The 27,974-nt window shown below is 43.4% G+C and overlaps 1 protein-coding gene across 4 annotated transcripts in view; it reads left to right on the forward strand.

The window, feature by feature from the left end:
• Nucleotides 1-27,974, forward strand: part of LOC119461666 (glutamate receptor ionotropic, kainate 2-like) — a 190,300-nt gene that overhangs the window by 87,429 nt on the left and 74,897 nt on the right. For all 4 annotated transcript variants that reach the window (XM_049671861.1, XM_037723040.2, XM_049671863.1 and 1 more), the window contains one exon: nt 25,300-25,518. In XM_049671861.1, the coding sequence (XP_049527818.1) occupies nt 25,300-25,518 (219 nt within the window). The remainder of the gene's footprint in view (nt 1-25,299; nt 25,519-27,974) is intronic.

Consider the following 27,974-nt stretch of genomic DNA (forward strand, 5'->3'; position numbering starts at 1 on the left):
GCGCAATTTATAGCACGGCTTCATTATCCGAGCCGAACACGAAGAAACGCATGATAATTAAATGCCAAACGGAAGTACTGAAAACGAACACAAGTGCGATTCTTGCGTGCTGCGTAATAAAGCAGCGACAGCTTGAGGACAGATCGCGTTAGGTCTTGTCTACCTCTCTGCAGTTGGTTAACTGTGTAGATCATTGCGCAATGACGTCGGGCCCGCTCTTCCATCTTTTTCTTCGTATGGCAAGACCTGCTTAGAAGGAGTTTACTGAGTTGTCCGGACTTATCAATGCATAAATGACAATAATAATCGCTCCATTCTTACGCTTACTCTAACATGTCAATCGCTCATTTTTTTTTGCTTCAGCACGAATCAAAATGCATCTTTTTTATACATCGCAATGTCTTCTCAGAAGATTTCTAGATTTTTTCTTCACCTGAGAAATGCTTGGAGCGAAATCTCTGTCGCAAGAATCTTTGAGGTGTTTATCATTCCATTTGCGAAGTTATTGTTTTCATCGCTAAAATTCTTAAAACGCTCAAGAATATCTAACTGCATTGTATATAAAACATCACTGCAATCTGGATCATAGAATACTCAGGCATGCTGCGCACAAAGACCGAACACAAAGAAGTAGTACACAACACAATGCTGCGCTCGCAACTAATATTTATTAAAAAAAAACAACATAGTCCTACAAAGCGAAACCAGGGCTCAACCATGCGACGGATAAGCATTTCTCATTTCTTAAAAAAAAAAACTAAAATACTACCTACTTCTTTGTCAGCTCGAATTGATTGTCAACGTTTGTGCAAGTTATCCAGAAAAGGTACTTTTTTATAATGCAGCATAACTTAAGGCTGGCTTTTAGAGGCGTCGTTTCGTTTTGCGACGGGAAAGGCTTCGATATTTTGTCTTTGATAGTGTCCGTGGCGTGAAAACATTGTAGCATCATTTAATAACGGCAAGCAACCGCACTTTGATGAGTGGCCTCTCAAGTGCGAATACAGGTAACTTTCTAATAATCGCTTGTGTTCCAACAAACGTGTATTGAAAGGACGACCAGTCTGGCTATGTATATGCAACCACACGTTAGAGGCAGACAATAAACCACAGAAACTCTAGATTTAACAAAAGGCTCCACTTGTTGAATCTTACATTTTCCATCACGTTGATCCGGCTTTCTGGGAAGCTAGCGGTCCAGCTTTGCACACTCTTTCGCAAGTTTGTTTGCTGCAGAAAAAAAAAACTAGTTTTGAAGTCATATTCGCTTGCCATATTCTTCAGGTTATGCGCTAACTTTGTATACTATATCACGGCGCACTTCTTTAAACTATTTACTTTTTTTTCTTCAGCACATTGTAAATGTATCAGGACCCTGGCGTACCTAGCGAACGAATTTCTAAACTGTTCTGCGCAGTACATGTGCTTGGTACCCTGCGCTTCGTAGTTGGGTATTTCTACGCTACCCCCCTCAGTATTTAGTATGAACGCCATACCAAATTGCTCGACTATCGACTATAGTACATTAACTTCCAAAGGTAGCGAAAATTGCTGCGCTGATGTAGGCTAAATAGGCATTCACGTTCCCAAACAATTATTTGTACGGAAGCAAACGCTGCCATTGAGCGCTAATTTAAACAAGGCTCACATGATTAAAAAAAAGAAAGGATCAATTGTTCCTTTTTTAGGGGATGCTGGGGGACTGTTTTGTATGGTGAGGCTTACAGTGCACGAAACGGTGAGGACACAGAAAGACGTGGTACACACAGGCGCGTGTCCTCTTATTTTCGCGCACAATAAGCGTCACCATACCGCCCAAAACGCTACGTTACTGTTTTGCACTCGTCGCAGTCGGTAAACAGACAGGAGGGAACAGGTTAGAGAACGTCGTCTGCGTTGGTCACATTTTAGTAAGCGGTTTCTGTTTTAATCGCTGATTTCTTTGTGTCAGTTGCGGAAAAAAATTAGGCGTGCCTTTTTGCCGGTCTTGTACGAACCCCTTGATTCCCGCATAGAAGTGAGCAGTAGTGAGAGGGCGCCTCAAAACAACGATTAAAGAAGGTATATGCCTGTAGCTATGCTATTGATGGGGCAGATTAGTCATGCCTTCGACAAAATGGTGGATGACTCTTCGCTGCAAGTCAACAGATCGTATTTGAAATTTTCAATATCCCCTATAGAAGAGTGCGAAGCGTGGCTTCGGCCAGATGTGCTCACCAGAAATGGGCACCACGGGGGAGGTGAGTTTAGCCACTAGCGAAGTGTGGCCAGCGCTTGCTCGGCAAGGCTTTGGTTACACTTAGGTTCACTCCCATGTTAAAAGACAACCACTAAAGCTTGCGTTGAGGTAAATAACGTAATGAGGAGACAGCTATTCATAAAGTTTTCGCAAGTACACGCTCAATAGGATGGCAGATATCTGTGTTTTGCAAGCTTAGGATAGGTATTTTTAGGTTTATGCGGCCTGACTGGGCTGTTAAAAATGCCTAACGATGACAGTTAACGATTATTTGAACGCTATGTTTTTGTTTCCATTGCGCCTTCTCGCAGTTAAATAAATATTTCCGATTCGTTATTATTATCGATACCTTAAGTTATTTTCCTAATTAGGTGGACTGTTAATCGCGTGTCTTTTCCATAAAATGACGTTGTTGGTTACCACCAGTTAAATGTTTTGTTTTGTTTCAGTTGACACTGACCAGTTCAAGAGATAAGTAAAGCTGAAGCCTCATGCTTCACCTAAATTTGGCACTTGTGAGAACCATAATGTGAACCGTTGTTAGGCATGCGTCAATTGTCTGTGGAGCAATTTAGGAGACAAATAACTTGTTTGAGTAGTCTCCTTACAAAATAGCAACAAGCATATGCTTTCGAAACCAGGTACCTACGAATACTTTATTTGCTTGCTCGGCCAGACAAATTTCACAGCTCGTGCACACGGGCCTATGCCCGTGTGCACGAGCTGTGTGTGGGCAGGTTAGACGAAGCCAGCGTGTATCCTCCATACTGCACCTGGCCAATTATGGCTATGTCATACCTCGAATGTAGTGGTTACAGTGTAGACGACATACATTTAAAGAGAACAAAATGGGATTCATTACAATGGTGCTAAACTATCGCTACACTTATGTTCAACCATTAATACCAAGTGATGTCAGTTGCTTATGATTAGAATCTGTTTGTTTCGATTTGTATAAATGCTTTTAATTGCGAAACTACTTGCAATACTGAAGCGCTGTAAGCTGAATAACACCTGCTTAACTATGTGCGCTTAGCTTGTAGAAATATACAGTGATGGATATCCAGCAACGAAAATATCGACTAATGGATTCATGAAACATCGTTCGTGACCGTATTTTATATAAACGAATGACACCGACGATATCGTTACAGAGATGCTGCGGCTTATTCTGTTCCATGGGGTCACGGAAATCTCTGAGAGCTGGCTTGCCCAACCGATTGCAAGGGAAAATTTGTTGCTTGGAAGCGCATTGGAATGAAACGTTCGAGAACGCGCAAGTAAGCTACTGGTTGTAGCATTGCAAGCGCAATCTGCACGCATGACCAACACTCCGCCGTACCCACTCCCACGATGACTGAGCGCAACTCGGGGAACTTTCATGCGTTTCCTGACCCAACCTACCATGACGGCCATACAACAAGAGAAAAAAAAGTACATTTCGTAAGGCGAGCGAAGCTACCGGAAGTATATCTAGAATCCTTTCAGAGGGATGTATTGTCGACTGCCTCTTTCGTTTGACCTTATAAAATTGATTATTCTTCGGTTCTAACCTCACTTTTATCGACGCCATTTTGTTGCTTTTGAACCAACGCCGAACTTTTGTTCCCCAAGTCACTCTGCCCACGGCATCGAAGTTACTTCATCTATTTCTGGTCGTTATGCTGCTAAGCTTGGCTGACAACAAGAAAAAACGAAAAGAATGAAGAAAAGAAGCACAAGCTGCCGCTTGCTGAGACAGAAAATTCACCTTGAGCACAGGCTAACGCTGATTCCTGTGGCGAAGTTATGCACTCAGTGCTGCAACCACACCATATATTTTTTTTCTTTGAGCACTGAACGGAGAAGTCGCACAAAGGAGAGAACGCTTTCCTTTTTGATAACAAAAGTGTTTGTGGCGTTCCTAAATCATATAGGCTTTTTCTTGTTAGTTGTTCGTAGACTTTAACTCGGACAGCTGAAGCTACTAGAAGAAGATGGTAGAGGTAGTAAGGCAGTGTAAGGCATAGGACAAAAAAGAGGCAGAGAATGTCAGTTCAAGTGAGAATGCTTTGATATGGAACCACTCGAGAGCAATAAATCAAGATGAAATTGTCATGAATTTTTCCGTCGCTGTCATTTCTTACAAAGCGTGAAATCACACTGGAGAAAGAACATTCAAGTAGCTGCGCAGCCATATTTCCCTTAACTAACAATCACGCAAACCAAAGGACCTCCTCTTTAAACCATGAAAGAGAGTGTTGAGCAAGGCACTGAATTTAGTAAAAAACTAAGAGGTATATAAGAAATAGGCGGTATTGCAAGCAGCAAGATGTGCGCAATGATAGCTCTAGATGAAAAGAATTCAGAAATCAAAGAGCCACAGCCGACATCAAGTCGTGATGCTGAATCGATGGAAAGGAGAAGAGAAAAAAACGAATAAGCTGATTATTGAAAATAAAGTGACAGTATGATTTAGAAGATTGCGCCAAGTGACGTAACAATAAGGAAACAGCAGATGGTAAAGACATTTATGTGGGCAATGTGCTCAGACTTGGAATTTTGTTCACGGTGCTATACGGTAGATTAAGTTGAAGGTATGCTTGGTTGTCAACAAGAAAGATATACTGAAAAAAGCGAAACGCCATTTTTCTCCCCTCTCTCATGGCGCCGTATCGCGCACGCTGGATAAAAATCACAAGAAGCAGGAAGTTTGAGAGGAGGCACAAATTCATTCATTCACAAAACTTTAATAAATAGAGTCCTGAAGACTGGTCTTTTCAGACCGAGGCGGGCCGCGCCCACGTCGGCGCCGTCAGGGTGAGCCTTAAGGTGCCATTGTGGACCCTCTGGACAGCCCGTAGTTGATCTTGATATGAAGAGCTTGATATCATCTTGTGCCACTTAAGCCATTTTTCTTCGGGGTCGGCGAGAGTCGCGGGACAGCCCGCCAGCATGTGTCTGATTACAATGATGCCATCGCACACGGTATATTCTTTCTAATTTCCCTTTCGGGGTGAATTTTCTTCACGAATTACGGAGTGGGGTACGTCCCGGTTTGCAGTAAACGTAGCATGACTGCCTGAGCCCTGTTCAACTTTACGTGTGGCAGTGGGAATTGCCTACGCCCCAAGTATTGGTGATGTCGTTGTAAGTTAGTAAAAGATCTTTATGATCACCGGAAACGTGGTGGGCGGTGGTTCAGTTCTGACCGGCACGGCGAGGAAGTCCTCGTGCCCGGTCGTTCGTCACCTCATTGAGGTTGAGCCGAGTCTCCTCCCCTTCTCCCATATGTGCAGAAAATCATGGGATTCCAGTTTTGATAGTTTCAACCTTGTCGATAATTTTAGCCGCAGTAAATGGTTCAAAACAATTACCGAACTTGTGGTAATACAGTAGCAAATTTATAGACGACGAAAAGAATAAAAGTGTAAGGGGGGCGGTCACGAAGGATTGCTGCTAGCTTTCCCGAAAGTCTTTCTCGGTGTCAAATAAGGCACTTCATGTTCAACGTTGTTGCATCTACGTGGTGTGTCTGATGTGCAAAGCACAAGCGAATGGCTTCGATGAAGGTTTCATGGGAGTTGTCGAAAAGAAGGCAAGAAGGAAAAACGTGCTTTATAGGAAGCACAATATTTTATTCATAATTCTGTCTCGCTTTTGCTTACCGCTTTCTGCCATTATGAAAATCTTTATTTTACTACGATTACTGTGACGGATGAATTACTGCGACGGATGCTGGACGCGTAATTAAGCACTAATGGTCACTATGTCTGCGAAAAGATAGGCTGTCATTGCAACTTCCTTAACTCTACTTTTAGAAATTCCAACCCATGAACGAGACGTCAACGAGGCGCTGGATATCAATGAAAAGGCCTCGCGCCTGCGCAAATCGTGGACTGTTGGCACAAGAACTTGGGCCAATTTATGGTGATTTCTTTTTATCGCCACTGAGTACTGAGTGGTCACAGCGAAGACGCATAAATAATGAATGTGAGTTCCGCGTTCATTATTAGGGATGAATGCTTTGCGTACGAGCATTCTCGCAGTAAGTTTGTCAGTGAAGTAACCCGGCAGTTTCGTTAGCATGCAGAAGAACTCAGTTCATTGAAAAATTAGAACATCCTTTTCACAAGATCTGCAATAGCGAGCTTGAATGTTATTGCTGAATATTCAGAAGAACTCGTCCTTCGACCAATTGGCCTTGATATTGGCCCTCATCAAGGCCAAGGAAACCTAAGAGACTACATTCTTGTAGATTACCATTGCAGTAGCAGACAGGAATAAAAATTGTATAGTAAATGCTTAGGTTTGTGGTGTTATTTATGTACTTTTCTTTCTTTGTAATGATTACTCTAGAAAAATTCTTTCCCTTAACATCAGTCAACTGACGGAGCTCAACACTCTTCTTGTAGGATAAACCTATCATATCGTAATAAAGCATTTGAAGGATCCAGCTAGTATTAGTACCGGGTTGAGGATAGCCTCGGTATCTGAATATTGAGAATCCGATGAAGGATTCGTCTTTCGAATTTGAGTGGGCGCAAATATGCACTCACCCATCAAGCTTGCCAATGCGATTGAGTCGCACAGTAGTGTGAAGCATGGCGGGATTGGTAATACCGGTAGAAAGATAAATGACAACTCAGGTTCTCCCAGCCTACACCCACTTTCTCGTATTTAGTTGTATTGAAATGTACTTTGCCGACGCATAATTATTACGATCTCCTTGCTATGTGACACATAAGGCGCTGTGATTAGGTTGTCCTCGACTGGCAGAACTCCTCTGATAAATAAATGTCAGATACCATAATATGCATATGCGACGTTCGCTGAGCAATCTAAACTGAATTTATGGAATAGTAAGGAGCACTTCATTTTCCGTATGGCGCTAGGGGCCGAATTCACAAAGAGTTGCCTTCGTAAGTGCTCTCTTCCATTACCCGGCCGCCATCACTAACAAATTACAATGTCTGACAAAAGGACTCGGTGGGATTCGCTCATGAAGAAGTTCTAGCTTTAGAGCATTTTATGGGCACGGGCATATATATACTCGTACCTATGTCGTTGGTCCGTGTCAAATAATGACTGCTATATATATATATATATATATATATATATATATATATATATATATATATATTGTTGCTTTTTACCGCCACGTTTGTCATACTGCATGAAATAAATAAATAAATGAACGCGTGCAGTCCTTGTTCGTGAAGAAGCTGCATAAGTGGCGGGTGGAACTTATCGTTCATATTTAACTGTTTGTAGTCTGGAGCCTGGTCAGTCCGCATCCCGACACCGCTGAACGATTTTCATCTTGTGGCCTTTGTCCCCGCACACCCTCGCAAAAGATCCGCTGGAGACGCGGAAGCACAGCTCATTGGGTACTTCACAGAGACTTCAGGCGCCAGGCTCGAGGCCCAGGTTACGGAACCGTTATAGGCCGCGCCAGCCCTGAGCCTTCGGAGAGAGACCTCCTCCACCCGAGATAGATTACCAGGAAGGGAGCAGACTCGCGGTTGGATTATGGCACGTGTGTCTCTTCGGAGAAAACATTTTCTTCGGACTAAGATCGAGCAGAATCCGCTGTGAAGAGAAGTAGGCGTATGTCCAGGTAAATGAGAGTGGGCTATATTGTGAAATATAACACTGCACTCTTTGTGGCATTTACCCAGCACCCACTGGACATTGATTGTGAAATGTTATGTGAGGTCTATGAATCTCTTTACTTGTACACCTTTTTTTTTACGTTTTTCAATCGCTTCACAGTGCTGAGCGAGTCAGCATAGGTTTTACGACGGCAATGCTGGTCAAGTTGAGAAAAGTTGTCATTACGTGGTGGGCAGCTTGGTGCTGGAGCAACAACGAATTGGTTGTTTTTGCCACGTATGTGCGAGCATTGAATACCGGGAGTTTCTGGCTCATAAAGGCAATCCGTCTCCGACTACTGCCATCAGCTGCGTCGGCGTTGATCACACAGTGTCCCCCACGGACGGTAATCTTCAGTGCAAGGGTGTATTTTTTCACTTGAAAGGATGCGGTTTTATTGGAGGTAATTAAAGAAAAAGCAATACCGCGGTAGGTCATCCAATGCCATGTTCAGGGAGGGATTTCCGTGTAAATGTGAACAGAGTGCTGCAACTGAGAGAAAGTACTGTGGTTTAAGCTGCCGCTTGCTAGCGCTGTTATTGCTGTTTAACGGCTGTTTGCTAGCGACAACGCTGTTATTACTGTCATTGTTTCTCTGTTGATGAAAATTCAGGTTTCGCTCTCTGTTGAGCATGTAGCCGACCAAACAGAGCTTGGTAGACGATGCTTGATTGGAGGACAGAATGCCTCTTAGGTCTGAGGAAACTTGCAAACTTCTACATTCCCCATGTATATGCTGGTTAGCCCCACAAAGTGAGCATGGGCGCACAGAGCAGCTTTATGGGCTTTGCAATTACTTCTAGCGGATACCGCAACCTTCAGTAGAATGTGGATGCTTTGATCTAGCGTTTTGGAAATCGCAAGGCATATGTAAAGTCATGCCTACAGCTCTATAAAGCCAGATGTGACGTAAAGCTCCGGGGCCTAATTTATATTGGAATGAGCGCCATAACTCTACAATGATTAAGATAAAGCTCGACCTTGTGTAAAATCCACTTTTTGACATGATTGCGCCACGCCTGTCTTTATCTACCGGAACAACTTTGCTGTCATGCGACATAGCGCGGGTGCTGATTGATTAGGCAAAATGCTACAAGGTGCAATGTCCTATTGGCCGTTTGCTTTGGAGTTATTTCATGTTTACATTTTATAGTAAAATGAAGGCAATTCATATATTATGATGATACCTCTAACGGGACCCGCTAAAGCCATTTGGTATCGAGCCAAGTAAAGTCACAATTGAACTTTTATTGCGAGCTTTGCAGTGCCGTTGTGGAGTTGAGGTACAATGACAATATCATACCCGTTGTGTTTTGCAATCTAACTTTGTCGAAGTCGAGTGCTATATTATTCTAATGTTGGCGTCAGATTGGCGTCAGGATATGGGCTAATAATGCTGATGTTGTAAACATTGTGTAGGCTGCTTTTTTCGCTTTTTTTACCGTCGCAGATTGCGTTATGTCTTCTAGGCAAACTAATGTTACTTTTGTTATTTACGCTGCGTAACGCGTCCTCACTTAGGTGGTAATGATGTATTAAATGCGTACCCATCATTGTGGCTTCGTCGTTCTCTGCTTGTGGTGTCGGTCGCATCTTCCTGCAGCTGCGTTCTGCACCGCTGGTGGGGAACATTGTCAAGCGTTAGGCGCGAAATTCGTAGATGTTGGGCAAAACGCTCGGAAGCGCTGACGAAGTACCAAGGGACCGACACACACAAAACGCTTTTTGGTAATAATAACATTATTATGTTACTATTACGTTGCAGTAGCGTTAGAGTGGTATGTTGCAAACACATCCCGAATCCTTCGGCATGATTGGTTATGGCAGTAAAGTCGGAGTTAATTTGGTGACATCCCCGATGGGAGGGCGGGTTTTTTGTGGATGCTTGGTTCTGACATCCAAATCGGTACATGCCCCTCTGGCTTGCATGTTGACCTGTTTTAAAAGCCGGGAACTTGTGCAAGGCTGCATTGCAATCTCCATGTTCTTTTTTTTTGTTTTTTAGGAGGGGGGGGGGGGGAGATAGCATGGATCGTGATCCTTGTGCAAAGAGGTTGCATCGCAAACTTTGTTGCGTAGCGTTGTACTTAAGTCGTGCTTGTGCTGCTTTCACTAGATTGCAGTTGATTTAGCGGATAATATTGCTACATCTAGCTTCAGTTGCTTTCTTAGGCAGTGCTTTTATGTAGTGTCATCAAAATGGAGTGAAAAACTAGTATCCACGTTATAGTAGCATAAGACAGGTAGTCTCGGCATCCCCATTACATTTATGTTGTGATCAATAAGCGCCTATTTAAACCGCCAAAATAAATGTCCTTCTGAAGAACATCTTGTCTGACGAGTTCATGTTTGATAAATGACGTACTTACCACTGTACAGTCAAATACAAGTGCAAGAAATATGGATGGCGACAGGGGAGCTAACTTAAAGCCAGTTGAATCGCTTTTTTTCTTCAACTTCTCGTTTGAAAATGCTAATAGGATTCAGCAGACACCCACTGCTATAGCCCCGTGGATATAGTGTTCCGCTATTAAGCTCAAGGTCGTCAATTCGTTTATTGCCGCAGTGACCGTATTTCGATGGCCGCGAAGTCAAAAAGTGATCGTGTACTTAGATTTAAGTGCAAGTTATAAAACCCGAGGTGGTAAGATTATTCCGCAGTCTGGAAATAGACGCGCCCTATATAATTCTATCGTAGTTTTGACAATTAAAACCAAAGAATATATATTCTTATTATTATAATTTGGCAGAGTGGCGTTCCTATTTATTATTGGATAAGAAAAGACTATTACTTTACAATATTTCTGTTGAACAAATTAGTAGTCTACATTACTTTAAAATAAAGTGGTGAACTTGGAATAAGCAATAAATATATCCACGTCCAATTGAGAGGAATACTTTTTGTTTTTATCATTGCCCTCACTGCGATTTCGCTTGTTGGCGCATCCACTGGGAAACGATAAATTTAGTCATGTCCTTGCAGTTTTTCCACTGGAGCCGAATACAGCAGCATAATTTATGACTAATTTACACCAATATACTGCAGTCAAAAAGGCGGCTATAGAAATGCACATCGAAGAAGTGGGGGAAAAAATACGCCTCCATTCCACCCTGTGAAAGTGGATGTACAGCGAAGCTGTTGAACTAATTCATTTTTTATGGTAAATTGCGTCAGATAATTTGTAAAGTACGACTTACACACAAGCTGCCGACATGATAGCTTCGGTTTGCATTTTTAATATACGAGAAATCATATTTCTGATACGCAGATTCTCGAAGACAAAGCCCTTTTTCCAGCTGCCGTTTGAGGTCTGTCCGAGTGGCCGCGGACGCTAGGGGGATATACGGCTTTTGTGCAGTGTTTGGCATAACGTCGATTACGGTCGCAGCTACACGCTGTGCTATAGATACAACAGGTAAACCGCCCACGCATCGCGTACGTCACGCGCGCATGCACCTGTGTGGAAGTGCCGCATACATCCTCATGCTCCTAGGCGCGCCGCCAAGCTCAAGTGCCTTATTGAAGTAATTGAATTTCTCGAAGCAAATTGCGTCTGGATATTAGTAAAGTACGACTTAAACACAAGCTGTATACTTGATATCTTCGGTTTGTAATTCGAATATACGAGAATAGCGACATCGTCACGTGACGATATCGCCTGAAGAGGTAATCTGATGACGTCATCGCGTCAAACGTGACAGCACTCGATGATGTTTTCGTCAAGTGATGATGTCACCTGATGACGTCATGTGATGACTCTTCGAGAAGCAGCATTGCGTGCTTCCGGCTTCCTTGCCCGGGATCGGTCCAAATTTTTGTGTAAGCGAGAGCCGTGCAGGCGGACACGAAAAATCCCGACCACGGTGTAAGAAGAACAAGGTGCTCCGACGGAAGCGCGCGGCGCGTCTCACTAATGTTGGGCCGCCACTAAGGGGCGCACGCATCTAGGAGGCTGGGGCGCCGGGGGGCCAGACATTCCCTGGCCACCATGTCGGGAGCGCGCTTTGCAGCATATGTTTTTTACAGTGTGTGTGTGTCTGTGAAAACTTCATTTAAAGAGGTCCGGAGGCTCGACTTAAGCCGAGGCGGGCCGCTCCCACGTTGGCACTGTCAGGCCAAGCCCTTCAGCGACATCATGAGTCCCTGGACAGCCTTTAGTTGATCTTGAAGCAATGGGCTTTGGATTCTTTTTTCCCATTGAGTCCATTTTTCCAGAAGGCAGGGAAGAGTTGCGGGGCACCCTGCGAGCATATCTTTGATTTCAATGATGGCATTACAATCATTGCACTCCATCTTAATGTCCTTCTCCGGATGTATTTTATTAATGTGGTACGGCGTGGGGTATGTACCCGTTTGCAATAAACGGAGCGAAACTGCCTGAGCCTGTTTAGTTTTGAGTGTGGCAATGCCAATTGCCTGCGTCCTAGATAGTAATGTTTGTTAATCTCATTATAAGTTATTAAATGATCTCTATACTCCCCGGCCTTATGGTGAACGGCTCGGTTATGGCTGTCAGGGTTAGCAAGTCCTTAAGCCACTATCTCTACGTTACTAAATCTGAAAATGGTATTTTAACAACGGAGCTGTTTAAGCAGGCCGTTATTCCGTTAGTCGTCGACAAAAAATGTGGGCCGATCCTGGCGGTAGTCCAGAAAGGGTCCCAGCGCAATGGCACATACCCCTTCGAACTTGCGAAGCTGACCCTGGCTAAGTCTAGCTAAGCATCGTTGGGACAACATAAGCATAGTCAGTCATCAATAACCAATCGATAGCCAATCAATAGCTAATTGATATCGATGAATGAACAATAAATTCCGGAAAATGCTGGAGATGACTTGCTAGTGCTTAGCCTCCAGTGCAAGCTAAGCTAGTTTTTTTTTTAAATTGCTAAGGTGCCGTGCTGCATTTTCGAAACAAAATCGCACATTATTTCTCTCAGTACCGCGCTGACAGTTATTACAGATTCACGACGGAAACGAGACTAGAGATAAATGCAACTTGTAACCCTCTAATATATATATATATATATATATATATATATATATATATATATCAGTCGCTGTGTAGAAGGCACGCACGTACGCATGTGGCCTATGTCGTTGCCTAGTTTTACACGAGCTTAGCCAGATCTATCCAATTTGCTCTTCCGGACGTGCTGAGGAGAACAAATTTATTATGCACTGCTGGCCGTGAACTTGTGACGTACGCCGGGTCAAAGTGCTTCTCGCACCCATACTATCCTGGTTGCAGGACTTCGTATCCACGTTCGAGAGCATCCTACGAACCATGCGGTCGGCTCATTTCGCTGAGCATGGAAACTCCCTCTTTGCACACACAAGACCCGCTGTTGCAGTTTGCTGCGAATCACTTCTTGCCTACAATCCGTCTCCACCAGGGAACGTCGCAGCTCAAGATGCAGACTTCCCTTCTCTCTCTTGAGAGTTATTCTGTTTGTCTGAATTTTGAAGCGCTTACCAAGAACAATGATGATAGATTGCTCAATTGTGAAGTGAACATTGCTTAACTAAGGGCTTATCGTCTGCCCGCGCCGCTTGTCGGCGACCGCTTCAAAGGATTGACACACGCTGTCTGCTGTCGTGCTCTGTCGGAGTAATTGTCGTCGGTTTCGGTGTCTGAAGGGTTTTAATTATTATAATGGAAGGCAGAACCATTAAAATATTAGTTTTAATTTTTTCGACGCGCTTTGCGTACAGTTAAATTACATGTTCGAATTTCGCGCTTTTTCAGCCTCCTAACGTGTGCTTCTGTGCAGTGGTGCAGACGTGCAACAACACCATTAGTGAGACGCGTTTCTCACCAGCGGCCCCCGCGTCATCGGAGCACCTTTTGCTCTTACACCTTGATCCCGACCAACCACAGGCTAACAGCTTGGCTGTAAAAAACAAAGATCAAGAATCTGCGGCCTCCCACGAGATTAGTGTGTTTCTAATCTTTCCGTCCTATACGGGCTCCTTTACAAATTCAACTGCAAGAAGCTTTTATTATACCTTTAATGAGAAATGGTTCTGTCACATTGGACATGTCAGAATATTTTCTCTACTCAGCAAGACAGTACGTGGAGCACGACGCTCCAAGTCGTGCTCCTATGTAGGACTAAACGAGCTGCATATTTCATCTGGAACTCACCGAGCGCTGAGTGGATATGCCGAGCTGATCTGCGTAAATATTCTACCGTGTCTCCATTTTTTGCATGCACATGGATTACGGTGGCACCAAGCATAAAATTGCTCGCTCTTTGCAACAGGGCCATAAAACTTCCAGCAGTCAGCGAGTTGCCACAAGAAGATAGATTTTTATGAAGCTATTTATTTGGGAGACTCCAATCACTCTCTATTAGGCTGCTCCAACCCTACATATATTGTTCACGGTGTTTCTTAGGTGTTCTTAATTCACCTGAATCATGACAGCTATTGTATGCCTACGTAGTCTAACCGTTGTAAACTGTTTGGCGCAGCGATTGCTTTTTGAACAGAGTATTTATAAGCGAAACGCTTTCGTATTCGGAGGTGCACGTTTATCGGTCGAATTCTTATTCAGCTTATACATAAACACTTCAGCCCATAGGGCAGCTGCAGCAAAGAGCGAATAGTGCGAGTTTATTTACATTTTTTTTTCAAAATGAGGCACGAACTGTCGGCCTATAAGTTGTGCGAGTCTCCTCAGTGTAGCGAAAAGACGACTTTTGTCACAAGGCAGGAGCTGCACTAGTGGGCCTCTTTCTCAATTGCACCGTTCTTGTCATAATATCAAAATACTACAAAAATGCATTTCTGTTTGCCTATGATGAGCTGATGTACGAGTGAATTTCAGTGATGTGGACGCAGTGCGCGAGCCACATACAGCGATGTGTTGCGCAAATTGCGACATTTCAGTACAAGTTTTGCGCCAGCAGTATCGGTGTTACTGTAGCCGAGTTCGGCAGCGCTGTTTAAGTGTGACTTAGGAGAAATACATATTTGGTTTGCGGTAATAAATTACCCTTCTACTGCACCAAAACATGCCGTCTTACCATTAGAAGAGGCTGGGTAAGCGAAAAAATGCGCAAAAGCGAGGAGCGGCTGGTGACGCCTGCCTGAAGCTTTCGCACTAGGCAGCTGTGATGTCATGAATTTTGACGGCATCTCCTCGGGCCTTGTCAAACTTTGCCGGTACAGATCGACTGCATTGTATTATAAATGAGCCAAAGACGGTACTTAGAAGGTTTAAGACCTTTAACTCAGCCACACTTGGCCAAATACGTAAAAATCATTTGAAATCAGCGATGCCACGGTGACGCACCGCCACGAATGATTCTACGCAATATTAAAAAATGAGAATTTACCTTTTTTTTCCTTTTATTATTTCACCTATCACCACGAAATAAAGGAACACATAGTTTTAAACAATACTTGATCAGTCACAACTGGTTAACTCCTTATTTTTAGTGTCGCTTTAATCATTCGCTAGTATTAAAAAGGATCCTGACGACGTGCTTTTTTTGCCACTATTCACAATTTTATTATTCCCCAAAAACATAAAATAAAGAATCAGTTTTTAATTCCCAACGGGGCAATCACTGTGACCAACAAGTTTAGCGCTGCCTTCACTGCAGAGCAAATGTCCTCTGGGTGAGGACCATGGAGTTGAGATGTTCGTGTCGTAGAGTTCTTGCAGCAAATGTTCTGTTATCGTTGCCCCACCGTCACCAAGAGGATCCAAATAGGGTAAACACGTTTTGTTGTTGAGTAAGTGTTGCACTCAAACCAGAATGACACCTTGAGTTTTAAGAACCAGAAACTACGGCTAGTTATAAACCTTTCTGCAATATGGTATCCTCTAGCAGAAGCAAACTCATGTACCCTAGATGAATCGACAAAGACACGAATTGTTAAGTAAGCTTCATTGGTTAACGTAGAATGATGAATAATTACACCTATTATGCTGCTCCTAATGATCACGTAAAGAAAAATTTTCTGTCATTACAAAGTGATCGCGGAGGTTCGGTGTATCGTGATATGGATTCGAGCGTTTTGGTTCAGACTAACTTATACCTCTCATTCATTTTTGTCCTCTTTGAGTGCGGTTCTCTTCATTGGGTGTGGTGCATTTAGGGTCCACAATAAATTGTTACCACATTCGTGAAGACATCAGACATGCGTGACGTAACATTCTATGTAAAGACATCTAGCATTTCACAGACACGCAAGAAGCAGACTAGCCGCGCTGTACGGACCGGGACGGCACAGGTATAATATACCTGGAAAATTTGTTGATACTATACTACTACCGCAGTGCACGTTAGGCAAGTTATAGTGATTCTTGTCTGAATAAAATCGAGCGAAAATTTTCTTTATTGCGCTGAAAATTGTAGATTTTGTAATACAGTTATACTTTTTTCTGTTTCTTTTATTTTGCAGAAGCGCATTGGAGGAAAGCAGCAATATTCTCTAACGGTATGCGAAACCGCCTCCCTTGCGCTTATTTGTTTATCCATTAAGCGGTGTATCTACTACCTGACGCCAGAAAGTCGGTCCAGCTCAGAAATTTGCCCTACACTGAAAAAAATGCTTCGCAGCTCGCCTTACTGCCCTAGACGCCTCCTCGGCATCGCTATTCTGGAGAGTGATTGAGTGCGGATCGATGCTGATGTGACCTCGATGGTTAGAAGCATAGCGCATCTACTGGGACTTCCGGCAGTTGCGTATTCGGCGATCACTCAGCGTTGAGGTGGGCTTAAGCGTGGCTGCAGAGACGCTTTAGGGGGTTCTAGGTGAAATTGACGCGTGTCGGCCCCGAATCATTACCAAAATGTTCTCGACTGATCATGCATAGGTGAATATATAATGAAGCGATATCATCCAGCCAGATCTGTTATATAATGTTTTCTTATTGAAAAAAAAATATGGGGTTTTACGTGCCAAAACCAGTTCTGATTATGAGGCACGCCGTAGTGGAGGACTCCGGAAATTTGGACCACCTGGGGTTCTTTAACGTGCACCTAAATCTAAGTACACGGGTGTTTTCGTATTTCGCCCCCATCGAAATGCGGCCGCTGTGGCCGGGATTCGATCCCGCGACCTCGTGCTCAGCAGCCCAACACCATAGCCACTGAGCAACCACGGCGGGTTTTTGTTATTCAGCGTCATTACTGCTTCTTTCCAATATTTGTAGGATCAAACTGGTTTCCTAGAAATAAATAAAAAGAAAGAGAGAGGGTAATTTGGTTCGGCCTATTTAGGCTGGCGCACACTTTACATAAACACGAATGCATATAAAGTTGACATATATGGGGTGATCCTGTTTTAGGTTTTAAATAATATTTAAAATCGCCTGTCGCAGATAGTTTAATTTTAGTACTTGAGCTAAATTATTCAAACAGGGGCACATTAGTTGCACGAGAAATTTAAACACATAATCAAGTAATTGACGGAAATTCATGAATTAACTTTCGCAATAATTACTTTATGGCACATATTGTGATTTACGAATTGTAGCTGGTGAGCTTGCAAGCCACATTCACTTGAAACGGATTTTGAGGACAGAACTGGTTCCGAGATATGCACAATCAAACTAGCGGTGCAATGCAGGATTCTTCCACTTACTTTTTAAAGAAAATGCTCTTTTACGCATTGAAACACATAACTAACTGAAACGCGAATGTATTTCATCGCACACTTTGGAAATTATTGTATCCAAACTGGTGCCATTCCGATAATTTATTTTAAGGAGATACGCCCTGAAAACTCAGTGGCTACAATTCGTATATTGCAATATGTCCTGTAAAGTCAATAATTAGGAAGTTATGTGCTTTCGCCCCTCAGTTTCCGTTGAAGCGATAAACCGCACGAACGATAGACCACACGAAGCGTAGCAGCAGCTCGCTGCTGCCGCTACGGTTGCTCACACCAGCGTTTTGACAACGGTTGTCTGCGGTCGTCGAGTAGGATCTATTCATGTTTGCTTGTGCGCGCTGACACCATGCTTGTTGATTCAGTTAGTAAGCGAATGTGTCCAAGTTTATACAGCCGATAAAACCACTATCCTTACTCCGGGTAGCTCTCTACTAATTTGCTATCGCAATTGATGCTTCGCCTTTCGGGTGAAACTGCGACTTGTTTTTATCACTGCATACCTTTATGACAAATTGTAGTGCTGTATGCCTATATGAGGTTTCTTAGGTGTTCATGCTGTGTGGGTACAGCACCCCGTACGTGTTTTACGTGTTTTCCTTTACAACACAAGTAGCAAGCATTTATGCATAAGTTGACGGTGAACTGACTGACCAGGATTTTGTAATAGTACTACTCTACACGCTCGTTCACGTTTAGTTTCAACAAGCGAGCGCACGGCCGTGCTCTTCGAAGTGCAAGTGCGTCAGTCGCAGCCGAGCATCGAAGCGCACTGGCAGACGCCGAGAAGCACCAGATACAGGTATCTCTACGACGCCACTTTACCTCGATGCGCGGCCGAGTTAGATGCACTGATACTTCGAAGAGCACAGCCACGCGCTTGCATAATTAAACTAAGCGTGGACGACTCTGCACATCGAGAGGCAAATTTTTTAATCGACGTAACATGCTTCACGGGACCCTTGGCAACGGCTTAGACGGAACTCGTTGGGCCAAAGGTCAGTTGAGTTAAAGAAAAAGCAAATAAAGATATGTTATAATATCAGTGCAAAAGAAATACATGCAAACAAATAGGACGGGAACATAAAAAAATTATAATGAAAAATCAATTTACCTTAATTAAAAGTAATCACAGGGAAAACATTGACCAATTTGAAATGTTGCCATTGTATGAGTGCACTGCAACAATAAGGCAGTGGTTTAGAAGGTAGTTTAAAAAAAAACTGGTCTGCGACCAAAGCAACTGCTATGCAAAGAGAAAATAGGCAGCTCTGAGGTAACTGTCTGCACCCGCGATTCGAACGACCCGCTGCGCTGGCTCAGTTAGCTAAGGCGTTGCGCTGCTCAGCACGAGGTCGCGGGATCGAATCCCGGCTGCGGCGGCCGCATCTCAATGGAGGCGGAATGCAAAAACGCCTGTGTGCTTGCGTTGTAGTGCACCCCACGTGAGCGAAATTAATCCGGAGCCCTCACACTACGGCGTGCCTCATAATCAGAACTGGCTTTGGCACGTAAAACCCCACAAAGAAGAAGATGCGACTCGAACGCTAGCGCCGCACTTGTTGATTCTTGGTTCTTACATGTGGCTTAATCGACCAATATGAATCACTGATGAAAGTATATCACGGCTGCTCATAATGGAGAGCGGCGCGTATTCACGTGCGCAAGAGATGGGATGCTCACCTCACGCCACGCAGTTGGAGTTTTCGAAGATGCAACCGCATCATTCGCTTGAATGCAATCGAATGATGCGGTTGTTTACCTAGTTTACCTAAGAACTTCTAGATATCGCTGTTACCGAAGTCTGCAAGTCGTGCGCCAAACCCATGTAAGTAAGCATCATTAGGGCCCGAAAGTTCCGGCGCCGCATTTCAAACCTGTCTCCAACAGGTATACAAATCCTATTAAGTCCGTCGCTAAGCAAATGTAACGTTGTAGACACCGAGCTGCACGTGTGCAAACATAGTAACGCAAAACGACCGCGTACATCTCCATGTACTACATACATAGCTTGGACAAGTACGATACTCAACGCGTAATCAGCGGGTAACAACCGAAATGAAAGACCAGTAGGCACGTTTGAACGTTCGCCTCGCATGCTGCAATGAATAGCCGATGGAGTTTCTTCAAATGCTCACGTGGCGAATTTTTTCATGGTGGTGAAGTCGCAGAGATGTCTGGGAAGCTCGTGTGCAGTACTCAACGAACGGTATCTGTGGTGGTGAGGTTGACCAGTTGACAACAACCAAGGTGGTGGCAGTGCTACTTCAGGAAAACCGGCGCATGTACAGATCGGTCGGTGGGATCGGTCTATTTCCACGGTGATAGACAAGCTTCTGCTCGCCATGGATCGCACGCGTACGTCAATAAGAAAGAACAGAAAAAAAGAACACGCCTTTCAAAGCAAGATAAGTGAAGTAAATGAATACGCAGAACTCTATGTATAATAGGCACTGATAGCCAATTTCCTGAACTCTCCCAACCCTGTGAGTAATTTTTTTCAATTAGTGACCGCACGTATTCATGCACAAATTTGCGACACCCAATAGCATCAAGCTGGGTGTGCGGCTTGTATAAGGTATTATGCTAGTTGCCCTGTGTGTATCATGTCAGTGTCCAGATATTGTGAAGTGCACAATGAAGAGAGGTGCGTGTTTTGAAATTGCAAATACAATCAAATGATTTTTTTTCATGTAAAAGGAAACTGTTGTGGAAAGTCAGATATTTGCTTAATTAACGTCACTGACTGTTAAAATAGCCAAAGTGTTCTCCCCTGAACTGATTTCATTTTAACGGGTTTCATTTTCTATATACCAAGGAACCAGATATTTCATCGAGCCAGGCATGACAAAAAGCAGGTGGCAGCTCTAACACTGTGGTAAATTATGCTACAGAGAAGAACAGTTCGCTTCGTACGAAAATAAAAAAGTGTTTTATTTTCAAGCAAGAAAAACTGATTTCTATATAAGATACATGAAAAGAAAACAGCGAACATCCTACTACAGAACAAGAGAACAAGAGAAGAACACTTACATATCAAACCATAACCGTTTGATATGTAAGGCACATAATCAAATAAGATAAGCACTTATATAAATCATAACAGAATAATTAAATAAACAATGACGACAGAAATGAGTGTACGTTCACGCAAAATACGGCTTCACTTCGTGGACCGATGGTCTTTTCTTTCTATCTCATAGCCACCGCAAAACAAATGCATTCCGAAAATACGACAATAGACAATAAGACATCAAGCACAATGGCTAGTCCTTACAGGTGATATAACAAAGTAGTGAAGCTAAATTTAAGACCCATATCAGACGTGGTCTCACAAAGCGCGACGTCCGCTGAAATGTCGGAACACGTGTTATTGCTAAATTTTGTTACTGTCCACCTGAATTGTCTTGGCGGGCATTGCAGTCTTGTTCTACGCTAAGAACACGCGGGAAGTATTGGGTAAAATATTATATGGTGCATTGTTGGTAATGTACTTGAAAAGAAAGCCACCCGCCTCTTAAGAGTGGCGAAAGAAGAAGCGAAGTAGTGCTGACATGCGTTGACTCGAAGGGCAGCCATCTTGAATATGGTGCAGGGCATCAGAACAGTACCACAGACTTTGTCCGTCGTGCATAATGTATGGAAAAAACGCCATGTACAATAAAAAAGCTACTCTAAAATTTTATTTTATAGGTTTTATGCAGTTAAAGTAATTTAGAACGCTTATATTTTAGGTTCTGACTCAATTTATAGGCTGGAGGTCAAGAACAGGAAATTTCAGTTTTTTTCGTTTAACAGGTTTCTGTCAAAGAGCATTTGCAGAAAATTTCTGTAAGTTTAAATTTACGGCTATTTTTTTTACAGGGTACTAGGGAAACATGCATACGGTACTTAGTTCAAAATCTGGATGAACCCATTGCACTGAATTCATGCAAAACTCTCAAGGCTCACCTGTGTAATGCCTGCCGTTATAGATTTAGGGCTTTCAATACAGATGGGTGAATTGAGGTTATGGTGTGGCGCGATAATGGGGCGAATTTTCACACAAAATAACGCTTCATTTGCACTGTTGTTTGCTGTTTTTAAGCGATGTGATGTGAGCTGGTGCAGTCGAGTACTTGGCGCAACAAGCCTCGAACGGCAAATGCAGATTTTTTTTTTTTTTCCGCGCTGCCATGCCACCACAAGTCGCCATTGCAGGACGTATGGGCTTCCATGGCAGCTTCACTACCATGCGTACATATCCCTCGGTCGAGCAGCGTTTGGGGGCCCTAACGGAAGAGAGTCGCCCAACACTGATGCGTGGCTGCCGATACTTCTGAAGACAACGAGCGTCTACTACGTTACAGCACGGTCAAGAAGACCATGGGCATCATTGTATTGGCGCGTGAAATACGATTAAGATAAGAATTCCGTGAATAATAAATATGATACACAGACAGAATAGAGACATACAACCAGCATTTATTAATCGGATCATCTGAACAACCACATAAAATGACCTTGTCTTCTTCAGCTTCAACACTTGACTGACAGTTTCCTTTTTTTATGTTTAATGATTCATGCTTTTCTTTTGTTCGAACATAAACATGTTGAAATGAATAGCATTCAGGTCTCCGTGTAGTATATTTTTTGCAGTGTTCTGGAATTACTTTTTAATTAGACACTGGGGGACGCAAGTTCCAACAGCGAAATACAAGCCGTACAGTTATGAGGTCCGTCTGTTTAGGAGAAATCGTACTATACCATCACTTTCCATTTATAGTTTCCAAACTCTCATCAAAATTCATTGATGCTTTAGTTAGTTTTACCCCAATCTTCTTGACACACGCTTTTCACGACGCTAATGTATTTCGCAGCACGTTTTACGGCCGAATACCTCAAAAGTGTAGGAAGTGTTCGCACTTACGCCAAGGAAATAGCTTTTCAATACGGGCAGACTTCGGTTTCGCAATTACAGTTGATCTTTTTACCGGGCATTTTGGACATTGCGAAATCTGGTGCACGTAATTTTCGCCGCCGTTATAAACGAATTGGAAAAGCACGACAGCTCCCTCACAGGCTACTTACAAAAATAGGCTACTTAAAAAATAGTAAAAGAAGAAGAAAGAAAATAAAAACAGGTGATATAACTCATCATTTTGATAGAAATTGCTTTAGTTACAAAAAACTTTCACCAACACGTTTCATGTGAGTGCGGCTCCTGTTGTTGGCTGCGGCTGCTTTCTATTTAAAAGCCATAGTCATTGCCACCACTGCAATACTTTTTGAAGTCGCGTAACTTCTTTAAGGGGATGCGGTACTAAACTGATATAGACACCAAACAGGCACGTAACTGAAGTTTGTGCTCATGCCAAAGAATGATAGTTTTGCTTACACGAAATACTTAGGAGGCGGTGGAAGTAAACAAGTTCTTTTTTATATTTCTAACACTTCAAATTAAATTTAAACAAATACTTGGTTTCTTTTAGTAGGACGTTCATTAGAACTACGTTCCGTAACGTTTTCCGGCCCACGAACGAGGCGATTAGTGAACAGCAATAATTTATTTTAAAAATTTGCACTCCCCTCTTTAGGATTCTCTAAAATATTTTCGAGCAACAAAAAAATAAAATTGTTCACCTTTTTATTGCACAAATGGACCCACACGTATGTGTGGATTGGGCTCGAGTCTGACTGATATATACTCTGACTGATATATATCAGTCTGACTGATATATGGGCTCGAACTGACTGCATATACAAGAAAGAGAGACTAATTTCAATTTTAGACGACTTAAACTTTAGTATGAAACCTTTCGAAACAACTTTTAAACGAACGCAATGAAGATTGCATTCAAGAATACCTAATCGTTAGTATGGAATCTTTTCAAATCATTTCTATCGCTAATCAAACAAAGGTTGACGTCGCATTTTGTTCGCTGTGAGGCGGCTTTTTCATTGGCATCAAAATAGCGTGAAACATGTTGCATTTTTGACGGCGTCAGCTGTTCGGAAGTGACCAAACTATCGGAACGCTTATTGCAAACCAGGAATTCCCGTTATCCTGAAGACTTTGTCAAGGTGTGCCTCAAGAATGTCGACTTCTTCACCATTGCCAGACCGGTGCATTTTTGTTGAAACGCAAAGTACTTCACCAATTCAAATTTCAGGAGCAATGCAAGCGACAACGATGCGCTTCTGAATAGTTCAAATAAGTAACTACCGGTAAGCAATTGCGAGCTTCTTGGTCACTGATGACCAACTCACGCATATGTGTGGGCTGCACTTCAGGCAACCAAGACTCAATATTATCATTACAGTCACACCTTATTTTGTTGCTACTTGTTTATGTGAGGCATCAGGAGCATAGATGAAATTAAGCTCTCTTTCAAAAAGTCATATACGAATGCTATGTGCTACTGATGTCTCCGAAGGGGAGGTAAAGTGCTTCGCTCGGATTTCGCCATTCTGCACGTGCAATAGCAGGGTCCTTGACTTTTCGTTTCTGAAATAACTATTTCGGTTAATTCGCTGTACCCCCACAAATGTGTTAGCTGGGTGTCTAGTTGTAGACTCTAGCCCAAGGGCTGCAATAAATTATTTTCACAGCGAAGCTGTTAAGTGCTTAGTCTTCGATGGTCGCGTCCGGATGTAGAAAAAAACTCTCATTGGCCGTATGCTGTATGGCGCATGGCGGAGAACGCATGGCGGGGAACGTATGGCGGAGAGCAAACGCCACTTCTCCCGTCGCGCGAGAGGCCGTAGTGGGGACGGGAGGGAGGGAGGAAGGGAAGGCGACGTGTAACTGCGGCACCAAATGCGTATCGTGCGACCAGGCGCAAGGGGAACTGGCGATTCAATCTCCGACGCGAAAGGAGGACAGCGGGAAGGCAGCGCGGGAGGGAGGGGTTGCGGCTTCTGGTCTGCGAGCAACTTGTAGGTTGCGCGGCGCCGGGCGGTCGCGCGCACCGTATCTTGAAACCGATCTGCAACAAGGCTCCTACCTTTGTGTGCGTTGTGCTTTCGCCGCTCAGTTTCCGTTGAAGCGATAGAGCGCATGAACCTTCGCTCACTGCTGCTGCCGCGCTTGCTCATGCCAGAGTTTTGACAGCGGTTGTGTGCGGTCACACAAACCAGGCGCAGAACTGTTGTGGACAGCGGCGGCGTTTTGTCCGCGTTCGCATCGAACGCGCTCGGCGTTGGTGACGTGTCTATGAAGTACGTTGCCAACCTTTGCCGTACACTCTATGGCGGTGTGCCGTAGCGACCATAAGGTCATGGTCCCTGTGGTCACTAAATAAATGATAACCACCGGATCATATACATTTCTCATTCTTTAATTATCCAAATAAACAATTCCACCATCACGTTTTAATAGTCATAATTGTAAATACATAATTGCCACCATAGTATAGCTTCACTGGTCTTCCATCTCCACCCCAGTGGAAGGGCTGACAGTTTTCATGCACGCGCACATTCGTGTGGTAACCATGGGTTGAGCAGTGCTTACTATATCATCTGTTTTTATGCTAGTTGGAAAAACACTTTGTCCTTCGCACTGGGGTTCCACTCTGTGGGATACGACTGTCGCAGTATTGAAAACTAGGGATGGTGTGGTAAGTTTCATAGCCTAAGGTAGTCTAGAGAGAAACCAGGCTGTAATCGTCTTACGAAGCTCATAAATACCTAAAATCTCTATTTCAGCCGACCACAGTTGACTATACAGTAAAAAGGTAGCTGTTAGCTTCCTTTTGAAACACTTGAAATGGAGCGCCTTCTGTTTACATTGCCGTTCTGTCTGTTTAAATGCGCAGGTGTGGTGTACGACCAGGACAACTCTCCCGAGGAGTACAAATGGCTTTCGCAGGCTCTGGAAAGAGGAAAGCTGAACGTCAGTGACGCACGACATGTTGCGTCGGAGAATGTCGCAAATGGCGATCCACGAGGTACCGGCGATTCGGACGGCGCCAGTCGCCTAAGTCTGGCCACCGTGACGCTAAACCCCGACGACATTCTACGGTCAGCCAAGAAGTGTGAGTATACTCAATGGTGTTTCAGTGGCTCTAAACGATGTTGTTTAGTGTAGACAAACCTAGGTACCACGCGGCAATAAAATAATGAAAGCGGCAAACACCTAAACGACAATCTTTGTTGCAATACTCTTTCCAGCATGAAGTCTGGAGATGTTTTTCAAACCACACAATATTATACTGTTAATGCGTGGACCGCTGACTCGTGTGCGAGGTGCTCAATGGATGGCACAACTTCGGGGTGACTGAAGTTTGAACCCGGTGAGCGGAGTTTCAACCCGGTGAGGCTGCGCAGGCGTGCGCGCGAAACGAGGGCAGAAGACGGACAACTACGCAGCCAGCAGGACGAGACATTCAAGTTTCCCCATTGTTATTGTTTTTACTGAAATGGATGTTGTTTGGTTAAGACGTAAACGTTGAACTCTTCAGCTTTATAATTTTTGTAAACGTATAAGTTGGTTCTGTTAAGCGTAGGCGCCACTTAAAATAACGTGTCCTTCACACGTGACCTCCGCGCCTACTTCTAGACGGGCGGTATGCACGTCATAATAACTTTTGAAGGTCACGCGATGTCCTAGTCCAATAAATATACATTCATATCAACTCCTACTTATTTGTTGATAGAGGATGTGCTTCGCTACGCGAGAAAGAGATTCGGTGCCGACAAGTTTCTTCGTGGCCGGTAGAAGAAACAATGCACGAGAATAATGGCGAGAAATGGTCATTTCGAGCGCCGCCTTTGAGACTAGTAACATAAAGTTTGCCTTGTAGATAAAGTTTAGGTACTACTTTTCTAATCTTACTTAAGTCCCCAAAGCACTTTGGAAAAAAACAATAAAAGTCACTACGGGGACCATTAGACGCCCCAGTAAGCTTTAAGAGAAAATATGCTTGTGCGGAAGTTTGCAATGTGAGGCACGTTTTATGGAAGGAAAAACTGGCGTTTAACCGAAATTAAATTGCGAAGTCACGAATGAATTGCACTTAGGTTCTTCAGAAGGACTGCACCACTAATGAACTGTTCGTCGATGTCGGCGGATCAAATCTCTTACTTCCGAATTTCCGAGGTATACGTGCTACTTCGAAATGAATGTGAACGTTGACTTTATGTAGTTTCTTCGCACTGGTGAATTTTCACCGAGTTCGTTTGCCTAACGAGTCTGCTGAGCTTTCAGTCGCCCATTAAAACGTTGCCACTGGATTATTCCTGAGCGTATATACTGGGATTAGTTGGTAAAAAGGAGGCTTCGGAAAAGCAGTGCTTCTGAGTTCAGTGAAGCCGCCAGAAAAAAACATTCTCCACAATTATTCAAAGCTTCCTTTCTCAACAACGCTGTGTGTTTTCTTTTTTACGGTTACTTTTACGCTACTATGATTTGAATACGTTCATTGCAGAGTAATAACATGTGGGCGTTTGTTCAGGACCCCTGAAAATGTTTACGCCATAATTCTGGCTGCGATTTGCGGTGGGTTTAAAGAGCTGAGAAATACGTATTGTTATAGTTATTTATAAAGGAATGATTAGCGCATATGCTGAAAGGCATGCCGCGTTATTGGCTGCGCATGAAAAAGAAAAGAAAATAATAGGGTGGGCTGAGTTGTTCCTATACTTTTCGAATTACAATTTACTTATAACTGCTAGAATTACTGTATAGATTACATAGAGAAAATTGACCTTTCTCTTTTCTGATCAGATTTGTAGCCGTTGATACACTTGGCCACTTTGGCCACCGTCGTGGCCTGACTTCAATCCACGTGCCCTCTGAAGAACGCGCACTTTTTCACATGCATTCAGGTGATAATAAGACGCTACCCTAATGATGTCGGACCTAGAAATTACTTAATCATGAACGTATCAGACAGTTAAAAAGCAAGAAACGCGTAAGAAGGGCAAAAGCAGTTGTGATGAGAAATCCAAGGTACATCTTGCAACAAGCATTCACAAGCCAACGTTAAACCATATGACTAATACGCATTTGATGCGCTGTCGGGGATGGCACTCTGCGCCCAAGCCCGTCTTCACGCCAGCGTGCACAGCATTCGGGAGCTGGACGCCCTAAATAATAATTGGCGTTCCAGTAATTCCCATCTTGGGCTGCCCACAAATTCACGTAATATACAAGTTGACATATGATGTAATGGATGAAGGTGATCTAATGGATGAAGTTTACAAAACTGCGATACCTTTTCTTGAAGCAGAGCTATGAATTTGTAAACTTCGTGTTTATATTTTTTCTTTTTGAACGTACGAATTGCTGGAAGTTCCCTTTAAGGAATTCAAACCTTAAATCTAAATTCCGCTTCCAACCGTCACTAGAATTTAACTTTCTCTCGCAAATTCAACAAATTACATTACAATTGGTCCAGGGTTTATTCCAGAAAAGCCTTTCTGCGTTTTACATGTATCTGAATAGGCATCATCGCAGTTGGGCGGTAGCTATAGCTTCCGGTTAAGCCAG

Source organism: Dermacentor silvarum, chromosome 8 (assembly GCF_013339745.2).
Source record: "Dermacentor silvarum isolate Dsil-2018 chromosome 8, BIME_Dsil_1.4, whole genome shotgun sequence".
Taxonomy (NCBI): Eukaryota; Metazoa; Arthropoda; class Arachnida; order Ixodida; family Ixodidae; genus Dermacentor; species Dermacentor silvarum.